Source organism: Dendrobium catenatum, unplaced genomic scaffold, assembly GCF_001605985.2.
Source record: "Dendrobium catenatum unplaced genomic scaffold, ASM160598v2 original_scaffold_280350, whole genome shotgun sequence".
Classification (NCBI taxonomy): Eukaryota; Viridiplantae; Streptophyta; class Magnoliopsida; order Asparagales; family Orchidaceae; genus Dendrobium; species Dendrobium catenatum.
The window spans coordinates 276,003-293,144 of NW_021598742.1; the positions used below are offsets into that span (position 1 = coordinate 276,003).

The window sequence follows — 17,142 nt, forward strand, 5'->3', positions numbered from 1 at the left end:
AGAAATTTATAAAACAATGAATCCATAAAGCAATACAGTAAACATGCAATTCAATACTATATACTGGACAAGTATAATCAACTGGTCATGTTGCTGTTGTAGAATCCATATTGCTGTTGTAGATCCGTACATTGGTTCTATCAATAAGAGTCGTCACTCTTTTCGCCCGTCGGCATTTCTATAAACTCCTTATGACTCCCAATCGTTATATCAATGATCAATGGTTTAAAGGAAAGCCCGTCGGCCCACCATCCTGTACAGGTCAATATCAATCTCCAACCAATGTTCAACCAGGCTATACGTGTTTCCCAGTATCAATAATCAATCAATAATCAGTTCAATAATCAATATTATGCAATCTATAACAATCATATCAATAATCAATAGCATATCAATCTAATCTATCAATTAAGCAAATCCGAAAATCTACGAAAATCGGGCAGCGTAACGGCAGTCAGTCGAATTTACACAAAAATCCTACAAAAAGCACAATTTCCAAATCTTTCCAAATTACAGACGAAGATCCATAACATCAATATAAGACTATTGCCCTATAGAAATCAAATCAAATCAAGTCCCGATAATTTTCTATTCGATTAAAATCGCGTAGAATCAATTCCGACCGGTAAAATCTTCGTAGAATACAGTCAAATCGTGTACAATAATCATATCTATAACATACTAAAAGTTGTGCGGTGAAAGTTGTGTCAATAAGAAATCACGTCGAAAAGTCGATTACGAAAACACAAAACAAATCACAACTTGGTCAAAACTCAATATCTTTGAAAACAGAAATAGGGTTCGGAGTCCTTACCACGAGATCTTCACTTTTCCCAACAGCAGCGTCGGTCGAAAAGCGCTCCGCGGCCTCCAAAACCCAAGATTCCTCTTTTTCCCTTTTCTCTTTCTCTCTCTAAAACAGATATTTTGATTTTAAAAATATTTTCTCTCTCATCAAAACGAGCTGATTTCTTTAAATCAGTTGTCTGATCGGCCCGGCCGATCGCCAAATCGTCCCGAGACGATCAGACCAGAAAAATCGTCCTGGACGATTCCTAGAACTATTCTCAGGCCGATATTTTCTACAGTGCCGATCGGCCTGGACGATTTCCAATCGTCCTGGACGATCCTGAGAGGAAAAATCCAAATCTGAGAGGAACAGTAAGGGAACGAGGTCTCACAATTTCATAGTGTCATTTGACAGCAAAACCACTAGGTTTAGAGGGCCCCGAGTCATAACCGTTTATCCTGCGGTACAATTTGGCAGCAAAACCGTCGGTTAGAGGACACATATCACGTCCTTACTAACACGAGATTATTTGAGAATGGATCCTAGTAATATTTTCGACTTGACATTAACTCCATGTGAGCTGAAGTAAATTTTAATTTGTTCAACTCGGCAAACTATTACAGAGGGTGGATGAAGTTTGTTTTAAGTGTTGATGGATTTATTTCAAATTTTAAATATTTTAGAATTTGGGATTTGTTGGGTTTTGAACTTTGTTGAGTTTTGAATTTTGGGTGGCATTTGAAAAATATTTGTGAACCCCTCCGGTTGAGATTTTCATTCAATACGGCCATCATCGGGGTGCAAGGGGTTACTTCTCTTTGTTGATTAAACCCTGTCGACCCTATCAACTTGCTGATAGGGGATCGGATTTCGTAGTCTTTATGTCATTGTGAGTGAATTCTCTTAATTATAGGCCCTGAAGATCTAATATAAATGTATTAAAACAAATATACCGGTTGCTACACCCGTGATTTTGTTTGATAGTTTGAACCCTATCGACTCCTATTGATCCGTATAGAAGGATCGGGTTCAAACCTGAATTCCTTTGTCGATCCGTGCAGCATCTCTAGACGTCACGTGTGTACCAATAACACGCTAGCCGGGGCCCATGCAGGTGTTTGGGGGCATTTTGTAATTATTTATTGAATCTTGTCGACTCCTATTATTTGCTTAGGAGGATCGAGTTCAAATTTAATAACCCGCGTAACTTCCCTAAACATCACGTATGTACCAATAACACGCTCGTCGGGGCCCATACGGATTTTATGATTGCACTTGCCCTTTTTGTGTACATATGTGTATACAAACTATGGTGTATATGCGGGGCTTTATTTCAGACTTTGTTGACGCATTCTATCTGCTTGTATGAAGGTTGCAGATCTGGTGGCGTGGCGTAGTAGCTTTTGAATGGAGTTGTTCGCTACTTCGTACAGGTAGAATGTCGTGCACTACTTGTTGCTTTTTGCAGGTGGATCGTAGTGCACTAACTAGTCTCCTGTCTTTAGTTGTGTATGCTTGCATCTGTTGTAACTCCCTAGTGACTTTCTTGTGGATGACATGTTAGGTGTACAACAGGTGGCTACAGTATTTGGCTTTTTCAGTACATTCTGTGAAAGCCAAAAAAATTCTGTTTTCCTTCCAGGTTCGTCCGGACGAAGAGGAGATCATTCGGGATGATCAGTTCAGAATCTATGGATAGAGAGGTTCGTCCCAAGACGAAGTCAAGTTCGTCCATATGAAATTTCTCCCGAGAGCAACTCATCCTGAGACGATTATAATTTCGTCTGAACGAATTTTGTCCAGAGGAGAAATTGTCCCGGGACGAATAGGAATCGTCCCGTACGATCCACCTTTATAAATATCCAAATAGTGATATTTTTGAAGAAAGAGAAAAGGAGGAGAGAGAAAAAATGAAGGAAAAATGAAGAAAAGTGAACTTTGGGCTATTTCAGTCTGTTTTCGTCCGTCGCCGTAGTTGGAAAAGTTGACCGACTCGAGGTAAGGCACATTCCGCCTTTCTCAATTTTCAGAATGTGAATTTTGATGACTTTTCTGTTTTGAATTCTATGTCCGTTAGAGAATATCTGATTTCATTTCATGTTGATAAATCTTTGATCGCGTAACTTTTGGTATGTTTCTGAGATGATGTTTTTACACGTTTTGAGTATTTTCTAAAAGATTTTCACCGGGTATTTTGAGCTCTGTGAAATTTTAATCGAATAACGAATTATCTGGATGTTGGAAATTATCGCTTTAGTATAATGAAAGTCTTGAAATTATGTTTTGCACTATCTGTGGTAATTTGATAAATTTCTGAAATTATGAATTTCTGTGGAATTTTTTTATACTGCCGTTATGTCGCTGATGATTTTTCTGATGAAATCTGATTTTCTGAATTTGATGATTTGATGTATTTGTATGATATCAGAAGGGAGTTATAAGGGGCCGGAATCCTTTGAGATTCTGTCTATGTCAGGGAAATCTGAAAAGTCTGATCTGATCTAAAATTCCGTATATATGATAAGTTCTGGTGCTGTAAGCACAAGGGAGGCATAAGGGGCCGGAATTTTTTGAGATTCTGTCTGTGTCTGGGAAGGGAGGCATAAGGGGTCAGAATCCGTTGAGATTCTGTCTGGGTCATGGCTATATGATGTGAAATGTAATTTTATCTGCTTTGAAATCTGATTTGTACGATTTTGTCTGTTCTGTGATTTGAAGAATTCTGATTTAAATAATTCTGTTATATGAAATGAATCCAGTTCTTCTGTTTCAATGGTTTGATTTCTATTTGATCAAGTATCTATATTATGTCTGATTATACGATTTTCTGTACGATTATCTGAACTATGTACGGCTACTATTCTGATGAATTTTCTGATGTGAGTTTATGGAGATTTTGATTGACGAGTATAGTCTTGCTGAGCTGTTAGCTCATTCTTGTTATCTGCGTGATTTTTAGGTTCCGGGAAAGGGAAGGAGGTCTTGGACTAGCCGTTCAGTATTTGATCTGTGATTATGTATTTTGTACTTTTGATTTTTGTACAGTCATGACTTTTCTGTTATGTTCTTTCTGTCTGTAGCCATGTACTGTAATGTACATGATTATTTTGATGAAAGAAGAAAATGTTAGATGAACTATTCTATATATTTGAATATTTATAGTAGCTCTGTGTTTTCTATATGTCTGATTATTGGAAGAAAATCTGAAAGCAAATTCCAAAGCTAGATCCTAGATTACATCCGTTACAACCCAACGCGAAGGGATTCGTTCCGGTCGGGTTGGGTCGTGACACATTCGCTATTGTTGCTCATATGCATGTAGATATATTCATTCATAGGCTAAAATTGACTTCAGAATACTGCATTTACTGAAGTCTTTCTGCATCTACCCATATATGGCATGTTGTACATACATCTATATCCGTTGAGAGATTATATGTATTGCAGATCTTCTTTTTCATACAAGCTGGTTGGTGGGACCCTCACTTGCACTTGCTCCTTTCTTATTTATTGACGTTCATTACACATTGCTTTTTAATGCTTGTAAGAAACATTTTATTTGCTAGCAATTTGTTTGTTGTCAGCTGTGTGCATCCTTGCATTTATTCATCACTTCTGGTTACAACAGTTTGTATGTGATTTGTATATATTGTTGACATATCAATCTTGCCATATTCGTTGCATATAACGATGACCCATCGTCACGATCATTGCATGCTTCTTAGTTTCCTCCCTTCTAGACAATTGATTGAGCGTGCTATTGATTATCCACCATTCCTAATAAACCTTTCAATCTTCATTGTTTATAAATATTGGTTAGCGAGATGTAAGGATTTTCTCTAACCCCACCAAGGACTTTGCATGTATGAGGTTTGAATGGAACATACTTCTTGAATAGCACTTGCATTGGAATAATAGTTCTATTCACATCTTGCTCATTCTTCAAATTGAATTAGTTGTTGTTCTTCTATTGGTGTTCATTTGAATATATGTCATATCACATGATATATTGAATTTTGATTAACTCAAGGCCCCAAGTCCAAATTGAGTTCAATTCATGCTCATTTCTTCAAGTTCAAAGCTTGTAAAATTCAAGCATGAGATCAAATTGAGCTCCTGTATACAACACTTAGTTTATTTGATTTAAGTCATTTGTTGCTCCTCAATTGTTTAGGCTCACATTTAAATTTAATTTCAATTTGAATTTTTATTCAATTCAAGTTCAATCTTGTTCAAAGGTCCACACGTTCAAGTTCAAATACAGTTTAGGCTTAAGATGAGCCTCTTCCCTTCATTCGAGTCCCCTGTAGTTCTTACAAGTTCATGTTCTTGTCCACCTTGCAAGTTCAAGTCAAGCTCAAGTTCATTTTTTTTAAAGTCCTTGTCTTATTTCAGACAAAAATTCGGCAGCCTCGAGGTGTCTCCCATGTTTAGGGGAAAAACCAAGAGGTCGCCTACCCGCCATGTCAATAAAGACGTGCACGGTTGGTATTTGTGAGACACCGCGGCAGTGATTTTTTTTGTTTTTTATCCACCACGCCAACAAAGGCATGCATGGGGTTTTAAAAGCATTTTTTGAAAGAAAAAAAAAAAGAGTTTTACTTTCCCCCCACTCGGGGGTACTTATGAGTGACTGCGCTTCGCCTTAGGTGCCGCACCGGGGTCCCATCCCACCACACGCAACAAAGGCATGCATGGGCGATTTTCCAGTCCGCCACGAACATTGAGAGCGAGAATATGAGTTTAGAAAAATTCGTACCTTCGTGGGGTTGTCGGTGTTGGCACGTGGATCAATGGGTCACTCGCCTACCTCGTCGTATGTGTCGCACCGGATTCCCTCTTATCACGCTCAACAAAGGCATGTATAGATGGTTTGCTAGCCCGACACGCATGTCGAGATAAGAGGGCACAAAAAATTGAGGTAACACATTTTTTTGTATTTCTTTTTTCTCTTTTTTTTTTTGCTTTCTTTTCATTCTTTTTTTTTTCTAAAAACTTCATTCTATTTTTTTTTTCACAATAATGATAAATAAAAATAAAAAAAAACTAATACTAGTAATTAACAATGCTGATAGCATTACTAATACAAAATCTATGCTAATAACAGGAAATAGAAATAAAACAAAATAGAATGTAAGATGAAAAAGTTTGTTGTTTGGATGTAGGCTTGGGTTGAATGGAATGAAGCAGGTTTGAGTGGAAATATTTTACAACAGGTTATGGAAGTGGTGGGCTAAGATTTGTAGAAATCTGTTTGGTGGAATGGGCTTTGGAATGGTCAAATGGATGGGATTTGGTATGAGAAGTGGAGTTGAACTTTGCTGTTTGGTGGAGAAGGAAGCCTTAAGTTATTTCTCAATAGTTTTGTTTTGTATGAAGTGGAGAGAGGAACCAAGTGGTACAGCAGCTCAAGATGGGAATGAAGTGTGGTGTGAGCTGCTTTGAAGTGAAGGGAAACTTTCCTAGGAGGAAGGGAGAGACTGTACAGATTTGAGTGTGGCTTGGACGTGAAAGGATTGGAGTACAGAACAGGAGTGTAGAAGCTTTGAACTGTCACACTTCAAGCTTTGCTAGTGTAGATTGGTATCAACTTAGTTCATCTCTATCTAGGTGGAATCAGCCATTTGATACGCACATTTTAAGCTTTCCCAAGGCTGCAAATGCATCTGATGCTACCATTGGAAAACAAGTTCCTTTGAGCTGGAAACTTTCAGATTCAGTAGGGAAGAAATATTCTTGAGCACGAGTTATGGAATGCTTCCTCTTAGCCTCTCTAGCTTCTCTTCTGATAATGAAATCATTGAGAGAGCTGCATGATTCTCTTGCTTTATCTCCAATGAGTCTGAATGCTATTGATGCTAAAACCAAGTCGAATTTCACTGTGGGTAGATCCATCTTAGAGTGCATCATTTGTACAACCCAAACTCATCTAGATTGTAAGAAACGTTTCTCTGAAGTTTTGAGAGGTGCAAAAGACTTTCTCTGCAGTTGTTGTGAAGTCAGATACAGGCAAGGGAGGAACAATCATTTGAGGGTGCCTTTAGTGGATCTGGTACAGGTCAGAACAGAAATCAGAGTTTGCATAGCTGCTTTGAGGCTGAAGGAGGAGGCTCACGGCTGGAGGGAGGATTAGTCTTCACTAGGAGTTTTTTGGGCATTAGGAAGTTGACGAGCTACAGGATTTGAGCGTATGGGAGGATTGGTCTTCACTAGCAGATCAAAGGTCGCTTAGAGCTAGCTGCTTTCGTCTGGGAGAAATTCAGAGAGCAGAACTTGAACAAATGAGCTCTCCTTCATTTTAGCAAGGTATTGCATTTAGCCAGGCAAGCAACGTCCGAGGTGAGGATTATTTCAGCGGGATTCCCTCAGAGATTTCGAGAGGATTGAGGTTTTGCATTTAATTATGATTTGATTTTACATTTAATTTAGCAATTTTTAGGTTAAATACACTGTCCGAACTAATAATAACACGCTATTATAAGCAATGTCATTAATTAGGCTTAAAGTCATGTTCCAATCAAATAAAAATCATCCCGGTTTACGTGTTTTCTCTATTCGCGTGTACATTTTTCCTCTTTAAACGTGTCGAGCTCGTCGATTTTGAGCTCGTCGAAAAATCGTAATAGAATAAACTAATAGTGCATGTAAGGTATTGCCCATGTTCCGGTCGCAACGACGCAGTCCGTTTTGCAATCGGACGTTATTTGAGCAATACCAAGACTAATTTTTCTCGAAATGCGTGTCTTCACATCATATTTGAATTGCCTCGAGATTTATACCACCTCCTCAGATGATCCAAATTGATTAAATAAAATACATATTCTGAATGTCGACGACGCTCCGAACACAATGGCACTGTCCGTTTTGCGATCTGACGTCATGCCGTCTCCGTAGAGGTAAATTTCCTCGAGATGCGTGTCTTAGCATCACATTCAAATCGCCTCGAGATCTGCACCACCACCTCAGATGATTCAAATTGATTAAATAAAATGTAGTCTCTTAAAGCCGATGACGTTCCGGGCATAATGGCGTTGTCTGTTTTGAGATCGGACATCATTTCGTCACCGACGAGGCTAATTTTTTTGATATGCGCGCATTCGCATCATATTTGAATCTCCTCGAGAGAATTTTTTTTAACATCTCAGATGATCCAAATTGATTAAATAAAATATATATTCTGAATATCAGCGACGCTCTGGACGCAATGACGTTGTCCGTTTATCGCTCTGGACGCAATGACGTTGTCCGTTTATCGATCCTACGTCATTTGATCAGCGCCGTACTTAAAATTTGGATGTCGGTCGTCCCTTTTAACTGGTCTCATTCTATTCGAGTGCGAGGGGCCTCGACCTAGCAGAATTCGACGTCCTGATTGCAACGACTTCGTCTGTTTGGAAATTGAAGGTCGTTTGACCCTTCAAGTGATGCATGACGCCAAGGTGCGTAATGCTTTATTCATCAATTGAGGTCCTTTCTCGCTTGGTTTGAGGTATAGGGGTCAACAACACCATTTTCTATGTTGTTGTTTGTGTAGAATTCTAGGCCAATGCTTTTTATTGATGATGCACCTTCAATATAAAATGCTTCCAAGAAAGGTAGCAATCCTAATCCGTCAAGTTTCTTGCAATTGCCACAACCACTTATTTTAAAAAATCGAATGTTAAATAGTCGAGATCCCAACCAACTTGGTAGCTTGCATCCAAAATAGTTGGTTATTTTAAGAATTTTTAGTCGGACTGGAGGGCTGAGATCCTCAAAGACCTCCTCAATTCTGTCGGAATCTTCTCTAGAAATTTCATTAGAATCTCTCCGAGCAACTCAGTTCGAGTTCTTGGAGGTGTAGTTTGTCTTTGAGAGAAGCACGTTTTGCTTGTGAGCTGTCCAACACCCTTTCCAGCTTGTACAATTGTAATCGCCTGGTAGCAAATCAACAAGATCTGTTAGTTCTTAAATTCAATTAAATAAGAGATTATCATAATATAGATTGCAAGTTTGAAGTGTAAGTATTTTGTATATGTCCGACATAATAGGCTTAATTATTATAAAATGAATAAGATTGTTAGTTTTTTTATTTTTTTTCCTGATTAAATAGGTTTTTAATTTTATGTATGATATATCATAAAAAAATTATCTTGATCGGGCATGAATCTCAATGGAAAATTGAGTTGAAAGCTTCCAAAATTATATCGGAGACCATCTGAATTCTAATTTAGCAAACTTATAGTTGAACTGAGCGTCTTGGAAACACGAACCGAACGACACCAAAATCGACCCAATCCGAGCCCAAATGAGTCCAAATCAAATACTCGAAGCACTTTTGGAAGGATCAAACCACAATTTGGGTTACCAAACAATCTTCAATCATGATATGCTTATAGTCGAATCGAGCGGCTCGACGAGATGAATCCAACGAACCCAAGATCATCAAATTCTGATATCATTAAGACAATCAAATATCCATTGAATGATGCATGATCGTAAGAATCAAGATCTATCGTCCATCCGAACCACTCCCAATTTTCCCATGATCTTCTACTTATTTACAAGCCTTGCCACTAAAGAATTCTATAAATAGAACCCCATTTCCTCTTGAAAGAGGGGGGGGGGGGGGACCAAGCAAGAAGGAAGAGAAGGAAGAAGCTCATCATCGACCAACGTCGGAGTTTCGTCGGACCACAGTCGGAGTTTCGCCGGATCATCGCCGGAGTTTTGCCGGACCACCACTAGAGGCCCTGAGCTCCGCCAAACCATCACTTGAGGTCCTCACCTCCGCCGGACCACGCCCTGACGTCGGTGCTCTGCCAGATCACCACCTGACCACCCGGAGTACTGCCTTATTACTACGGTCTTTCTGACCCCAGTCTCCTGCCAACTACGGTCTTCTGGACCCCCATCTCGTGCCGACTATGGTACTTCCAACAAACAAACACATCAATGTTGATTATTGTAACTCCCACAATGTAATGTGCTCTATATGATGTACATTTGTGACATAAAGTCAAGGCCTTCTCCCAAAAAAGGGCCTCATTTGTAATCGACTACAAATACTAGTGGATCCATTTAAACTGGGCCAGGCCTCGTGGTTTTTCCCCCTTTTAAGGGGTTTCCACGTAAAAACTCTGTTGTCTCTTATGAACACTACACCCTCTCACTTATCTGATTGTGTGCTGGATCTTCGTACAATGCTAAGACATTAAACTATATATTTTTCTACCGCCGCGAATAATCCAGGACGCAACAATGTATACGTAGACAATTAGCACACAAAACAAGAGTAAAATTTTATTAAAACACAATACAAACCTTAGCTCCGTGAATGTCTCCAACTCCTTAACAGTAGAGGATTCCCGTGCAATATCCTGGTCTAGAGGCACAATGAATTCAAGAAGTTGTAGTTTGTTCAAATTTCCCACTCCCGAAGGCAGGTCATCTAATCTCGAACATTTAGTTGTACGAGAACACATATGATGCAACTAAAAGGAATATTCTATGAAGAGCAAGAGTGAGAAGAACTCTGATAGTTGGCTTTTTAGCAACATGACTGAAGGTTTCGGTGTAGTTGACGCCTAGAGTTTGGTTGAAGCCTTGAGCTACAAGGCGGGCCTTGTATCTGTCGATTTGACCATTTGGCAGGAGTTTTGTTTTGAATGTCCATTTGCAGCCGAGGATTGGATCCTTGACAGGCGGAGGAACAAGCGACCACATTCCTTGATGCTGAAGAGCGAGAAACTCGTTTGACATGGCGGGCCTCCAGTGAGGGAATTGAGGCTTGGGAGTAGTTTGTTGGAGTGGATGAGGTGGAGATTGTGGCCGAGAGATCGAATATTGATTTGGGCTTATGAATTTCAGATTTGGCTCGAGTTTGCATGGGGTGATTTGGTTGAGGGGGTGCGGATTGCTTAGCCGGCCCAGAAGCCGTTGAATTGAAGTGAGGCGAGAAGGAGGCCCGAGACTGAGGGCTGAGTGTAGTTGCAAGGGGCTGGTGTGTGCTATGTTGCGGTTGGGATGAGTGGTGAGAATCATTTAGAACAGAAGTGGGAGTGATAAGTAGGGGAGATATGAATTGAGTATTGGTTCCAGTTGTTGAATCAATGGATTTAGAGGAGTCTTGATATGGAAAGATCTGCTCATGGAAAGTGACGTGCCTTGAAATTTGAATTTTATTTGTGAGTGTGTTGAAGCATTTATAGCCCTTGTGTTGAGAGGAGTACCCAAGAAAGATGCAAGATTGGGAACGAGGTGATAGTTTATCGGTAGCGTAAGGTCGGAGCCACGGGTAACAGAGACATCCGAATGTGCGGAGATGATTGGAGGGAAACTTACAGTGAAGAAGATGGTATGGAATTTGTTAGGAGAGAGCTTTGGACGGAAGCCGATTGATTAAGTAATTTGCGACTGTTACGGCTTCGGCCCAGAACTTTTTGGGGAGATTGGAGGCATGTAGCAGAGTACGAGTGAGCTCCAGAAGATGTCTGTGTTTGCGTTCTGCGAGACCATTTTGCTCTGGTGTGTGTGGTCAACTAATTTGATGTGTGATGCCGTGAGAGGATAGAAAGACTGTAAACTGAGTGCTATTGAATTCGCCGCCTCCGTCGGATCTAAAGAATTTTGGCGTTGCGTTAAATCTATTTCTTATTAGAGAGCAGAAATGACTGAATTTAGAGAAGGTTTCATGTTTAGAGTGCATAAGGTGTAGCCAAGAAAATTTGGAGAAATTATCGACAAAAATGACATAGTAATTAAATCCATTTAGTGATTGTTGAGGAGCATGCCCCAAACATCAGAGTGGATTAATTGAAAAACATGTGACGAGCCAGTAGTACTTTTATTAAAAGGGAGTTTATGGCTTTTAGCCATACTACAAGAATTACATTGAAAATTTGCTGGAATAGAATCAAGATTGGGTAGAAGTTGGCAAAGACCGGTGAGGGCTCCTGAATGCGGATGACTGAGCCTGGCATGCCATAAGTGAGCCGAAGACTGCGTAGCCATGAGGGATTGCAGAAGGTCAAAGGAAGCAACCCGAAGATGATACAACCCATTACGTAGTTGACCAAGAAGAAGAGGACGGTGATCCTGAACATCCTTAATAACGAAGTCGTTAGCATCAAAACAAATACAGACTTGATTGTCAGAGGTTAGTTTTGAAATCGAAATGAGATTGTGAGTTAAGGATGGAACGTAAAATAAATTCCGTAAATAGAGCTTACGAGCCGAGTCGGGCAGAGGAAGGAGTCCTTGGCCGGAGTTTTGAATGGGGAGGAAGGATCCATTCGCAATCGAGATGGTGACCGGTCCATGATAATTTGAGCTTTGTTGAAGATTGTTGAGATCCAGAGTGAGATGGCTCGAAGCGTCAGAGTCAAGAATCCAATCATTTGTGGATCTCGGAGAGTGTTGCGAGAGGAAAGCTCTTGGAGTGGATGACGTAGTTGGTCTGTAATTGAGATTGCACCTGTGGCGGTAGTTGAGTGCGATGTGGCCTAGCTTGCAACAGATCTGACAGGTGGGTCGATCAGACGTAGCAGCCGCCGAGGGCAGACGAGCGGAAGTGGCCGAGGTTGTGCGATTTTCAGATTTGCGGCTCTTGAAGGAACGGTTGGAGCCATTCCCCCTATTTGAATTCGCTCGATTCACGTAAAATGCCAGATTGTCTAGGGTGGTCGAGACTTCTTTTGTGTTTCTTGTTGGAGGGTGATCTCTTCGCTGCATAATAAGGAGTAGAGGGTATCAAGATCTATAGGGTTTAGAGAGGTGTGAATGGCGGTCTTGAATGAGTTGTAGGTGGAAGGTAGCCCATTTAAGATGTAAAGGATGATATCCTCTGTGTCGATTTGCGACCCCGAGGCAGCAATGTTATCAACCAGATTTTTGATTTGCATTAAGTATTGCTGCATAGAAGAGTTTTGCATTTGAATATTATGGATAGGGGCGGAGCCAAGATTTTATTCATGTGGGGGCACAAAACATTGAAGTAAAAAAAAAACCTTCATCCTTTTATCTGTTGTTGGCTGGGAACGTAACTATTAATTATGAAATATTAAGTTCAAGCCTTACATAAATATATGATATATGAAATATGTATTAGTTTGCCTTAACCTAGATGCCCAAAAAAAAAAAATCAGAATCTCAATTCCTGCATTAGAACTTTTGTGGTAATGAAACCAGAGGCCTTTCTTGAGAAATTATCAAATAGAAATATTTTGCCTAAAATCGACAAAAAAAAATGTATATTAGAACAGATCGTTGCCATCCAATTTATTTTCCCTCCCTAAATGGTCTAGAAACGACTAATGATATGATGAGATTCAAAATATTTGAAAAGAAACAATTGCAGAAAGGCAAATGTAGTAGAAATGTAATCTGTAATCACAATGGATAAGTTTTGACATAACCACACATGATCTCTTAATGATTTCATATGAAGAAAAAAGACAAGAAGGCAAACAACATGAAAACATAAGGCAGAAAATTTTATTTTTTCTCCTACAACAGGCTGGGTTCGGAAGAATTTTTAAATTTTTTTTTTTTCATTTTTTTCTCCAACAAGAGTCAAAAAACTGCTTGGAAGCCATGAAAAATTCTTTTTTTTATCCAACAAGAGGCAGCAAACTCAAAGCCATAGGCAAATCCAAGAAAGAAAATGGCAAAGTTACTCGATCTAAAGCGGCGTCGACATTCTGGCTCGGAAGAGGGTGACACACGATGGGCCGGTGCCGTTCGGGCTCGGTCCATGGTGAATGGGCGGCCGCACACTGCATCCGCCATTGATTATGGAGTTCGTTTTTGAGTTGAATGACTCTTGAACGATTATTGGTCTGCATTCTCTTTTCAAGAGTTTCCAGACATCGTGGGCTGTGGAGGAAGAGAGCACATAGGGGAGAATAGCATGGGAGATAGTAGAAAAAAAAGCATAAATTAGATTTCGATCGATCAAACTCCATTTGAAGAATCTGAGCTGGAGGTGTCGGGCAGGCAAGAAACGGCTCCGGTGATTGCGAAGCCATTTGCAGAAAAATGTTGCATGATTTGAATGCGCCAGATGTGGTAGCTGTCAGAAGAAAGAGGGTTGGGAACAAGGGTCTTGAGATTTGATGTTAGGAACTTGAGCGGCGTTGGGACGATGTAGACGGAGACGTTGCCGGAGGTGGTGGAGGGTGAGGGAGAGGGCGACACAGCGGATTCTTGATCAGCCATGGGAACGACTTTGCTCTGATACCATGAAAGAACAGAGAGCAAGAAGAAGAAGGCGAGAGAAACGAGATAAAGCTGGTAAAAGGAAAAGTATTCTGAACACCTCAAGTTTTGTTACAGAGTGGTATAAATAGAAAAGCTAGCAGCTAATATTACAAAAAGACCTAAAGGAGTCTGACGTGTAAGGTCTCCTAAGATGATTCATTGTCATTCTCTTCAACTGTAGGACAAGACGTCTGCAAACGTATACGACGTATAATGGGCTCCTCCACCTCGCCATGTCGTATTTTAAGCATAATTAGCTCCTCCTCATCGACTGGACCTGAGACGTCTAGCCATTTAACTTGCTCGTCATTCTTAGTGAAGCTATTGGGCATTTCGGGGTGGGTGAGCCTTAACCGTTCGTTCTCGTCCAAGACAATGATGTTGTCAAATTGTTGGATTTTAGACCACTCATGGACGTCGTTGACGCATATCTTCCTCACCAATTCCTCTTTGCAACTTATTTGTAGGTAAGTGGCTTTTATGTTGTTGTCATCCCCATGGCCATCAGTGGAAAACCACATTGGAAGTGAGTCGGCATTGAAGTCTTTCCAATCGATATTTTGCAATGTATGTGTAAGCTCCACCAAGTTAATCCCCGGACAGTCCTCTATCTTTAGTCGTCGAAGCACAGGAACTCCCGAGATCTTCTCCAGGTAAGGGATGTTTCCAATTTCAATGATTTCTAGAAAACGGAGGTAGTGCAGCTTTTTTAGGAGGAGTTGGGGAGCCGTACATATTCTTATTCTCTTCAAATAGCTAGCTGCATGAAACAGGGCTTCTTCGGGAATTGACTTGAGCTTTGGGCATGCATAAATTTGCAAAACCTCCAAACAAGGCATCACACGTATATCTTTCCCCAAACTACTCCACTCCTCCCAGCTATCCATATTTTCAAAGCTCAATAGCTTCATACTTCGAAATAAGACAGAATTTTGATATGCACCATTTTCTATGTTGTTGTTTGTGTAGAATTCTGGGCCAATGTTTTTTATTGATGATGCACCTTCAATATAAAATGCTTCCAAGAAAGGCAGCAATCCTAATCCGTCAAGTTTCTTGCAATTGCTACAACCAGTTATTTTCAAAAATCGAATGTTAAATAGTCGAGATCCCAGCCAACTTGGTAGCTTGCATCCAAAATAGTTGGTAATTTTAAGAATTTTTAGTTGAACTGGAGGGCAGAGATCCTCAAAGACGACCTCAATTCTGTCGGAATCATCTGTACAAACTTCATTAGAATCTCTCTCCGAGCAACTCAGTATGAGTTCTTTGAGGTGTGGTTTGTCTTTGAGAGAAGCACTTTTTGTTTGAGAGCTGTCCAACACCCTTTCCAGCTTGCACAAATTTAATTGCCTGGTGGCCAATCAACAAGATCTGTTAGTTCTTAAATTCACTTAAATAAGAAATTATCATAATATAGCTTGGAAGTTTGAAGTGTAAGTATTTTGTATATGTCCGACATAATATGCTTAATCATTATAAAATGCTGGTGCATCATAGATAAGATTGTTAGTTTTTTGTTTTCTAATTAATTAGGTTTTTTTTAATGTAAACGTAGATAATTAGCACACAAAACAAGAGTACTCACGACAATGAAATTTATAATTATTCAGAGTCCCCTTATCGAAGGTGAATTCATACATAGGCGTTAAGGGTTATTGCAGTACTAAAAACCATTCATTATAATGTAATTGTAAGGGCCTATTAACACAAGTACTTTTGTACGTTAAATTCTCCAATGTTCTTACTGTAGGAGTAAACTAATATCTGTGCATCCCACAGAAGTGGGTGAGCACATATTTTCATAAATTGCGAGTATTAAAAATTATGAAGTTATAACATGTATGCTTCACCATAATGAGTAAAATCCAATTAATCATATTGTATTCTATTTCCTCCCATGATTTTTATACTCTACTAGTACAGATAAGATAGTTGTTTTTTTTACTTCTGGATTACATTACTAGTTCATTAAGCGACTCCCACTCATATATGCTTATACTTTTATCAGTTTAGTGTATTTGTGGGGCTGGATCTAATTGGTGAGAGTCCAGATTGTTTCCATATGTTACTTCACTTCGCGCTTGATATTATATGTGTGTCTCCAAGACGAAGTGTGGATTGTGCTGGGATCGATCGGTTATGACAGAGAGTTTGTAGCAGACATTTCGTGACTGATGTCAGGTTATGCACAACGGAGAGATGTTAGGCGGTGTTGATCTGGAAGTACGTAAAGTGATTATCTAGAGAGGCAGAGCCGTCATGAAGCGAGTGTAGCTGTATAGGTCTGAAGCTGAAGTTGTGTCAGTGGGCAAGTCGTACCAGGGATGAGTTTTGGATCGTGTCCATTACGTTGCATGGATATATATTATGTGAGTTTTGAAGAAGGAGCTATAATTGATATAGAGATGGACGCATAATGGGGACACAGTCAGGTGGTGAGAAGGCTAATAGGTGATTGCATAGAAGAGTACGCGAAGGTCGCGGATCTAGTGAGCCAGATATCGTAGTCTTGATGTTTTGTATTGCTAGATTTGTAAGTTTATATTTATTTGTATATCGCTCATGATTTCTTGTGATAGCTCTATTAGTGTCAGTTATCTGTTTTCTGTAGTGTGTTATCACTATTGCATGGGGCAGATATGTCGCAGTCCAATAGTAACAATAGGGCCTGAGTATTGGTCGCTTGTTATTTTGCTGAGTCTATTGATGCCAGCGCGACTTCATTATTCTGTTCTGATAAGTGGATCTGAATTTCTGATTGTCGTACGATTGTTGCGATGTCTGAGTTAATCCTCTGTAATAGTGTTTGGTAGGCTGATGAATGAATGATATTCTGATTTGAGATTTCTGATTCATAGTGTACTCTGTGTTGTGCGAGTAGCAGGTGTTGCTGAATGATGTCTTCTGTCGTGGGAGTAATGATATTTCGTAATGCAGTGATGCCTGTCTACGTAGAGAGGGAAATCGTGTAATCTTCTCGCATACCTTCTGGTGACGGAAGTGATTGGCGTCTCGGTGTGTTCTGTTTTTGGCTTATTCGTTGTCTGGGATGTTAGATGTTATTCCTTGTGGAATTCCTGCCGATGGTTCAACTTGCTATGCATAGCCTG

At 39.9% G+C, this 17,142-nt stretch overlaps 2 protein-coding genes across 2 annotated transcripts in view; both read right to left on the reverse strand.

The window, feature by feature from the left end:
* Window positions 1-6,406: 6,406 nt before the first annotated feature.
* Window positions 6,407-10,531, reverse strand: LOC110093683 (uncharacterized mitochondrial protein AtMg00820-like). The gene is made up of 3 exons (XM_020818650.1): window positions 10,304-10,531; window positions 10,094-10,149; window positions 6,407-6,575 (listed from the first exon to the last, which is right to left on the reverse strand). Exons 1-3 carry the CDS (start codon window positions 10,529-10,531, stop codon window positions 6,407-6,409), a joined length of 453 nt encoding a protein of 150 aa, XP_020674309.1.
* A 3,591-nt stretch (window positions 10,532-14,122) lies between these two features.
* Window positions 14,123-17,142, reverse strand: part of LOC110093684 — a 9,845-nt gene continuing 6,825 nt past the window's right edge. Inside the window, exon 6 of the mRNA XM_028692793.1 lies at window positions 14,123-15,393. Within this exon, the coding sequence (XP_028548626.1) occupies window positions 14,176-15,393 (1,218 nt within the window). The 3' untranslated portion in view covers window positions 14,123-14,175. The remainder of the gene's footprint in view (window positions 15,394-17,142) is intronic.

Bases quoted from the DNA above. Each gene is read 5' to 3' on its own strand.
- LOC110093683 (XM_020818650.1), bottom strand. From the start codon at position 10,531: ATGTCAAACGAGTTTCTCGCTCTTCAGCATCAAGGAATGTGGTCGCTT. The intron at 10,150-10,303 runs GTTCTTCTCACT...CCTCTAGACCAG, and splicing joins CTAAAAAGCCAACTATCAGA to GATATTGCACGGGAATCCTC. The intron at 6,576-10,093 runs GTTTGTATTGTG...TTTCATTATCAG, and splicing joins GAGACATTCACGGAGCTAAG to AAGAGAAGCTAGAGAGGCTA.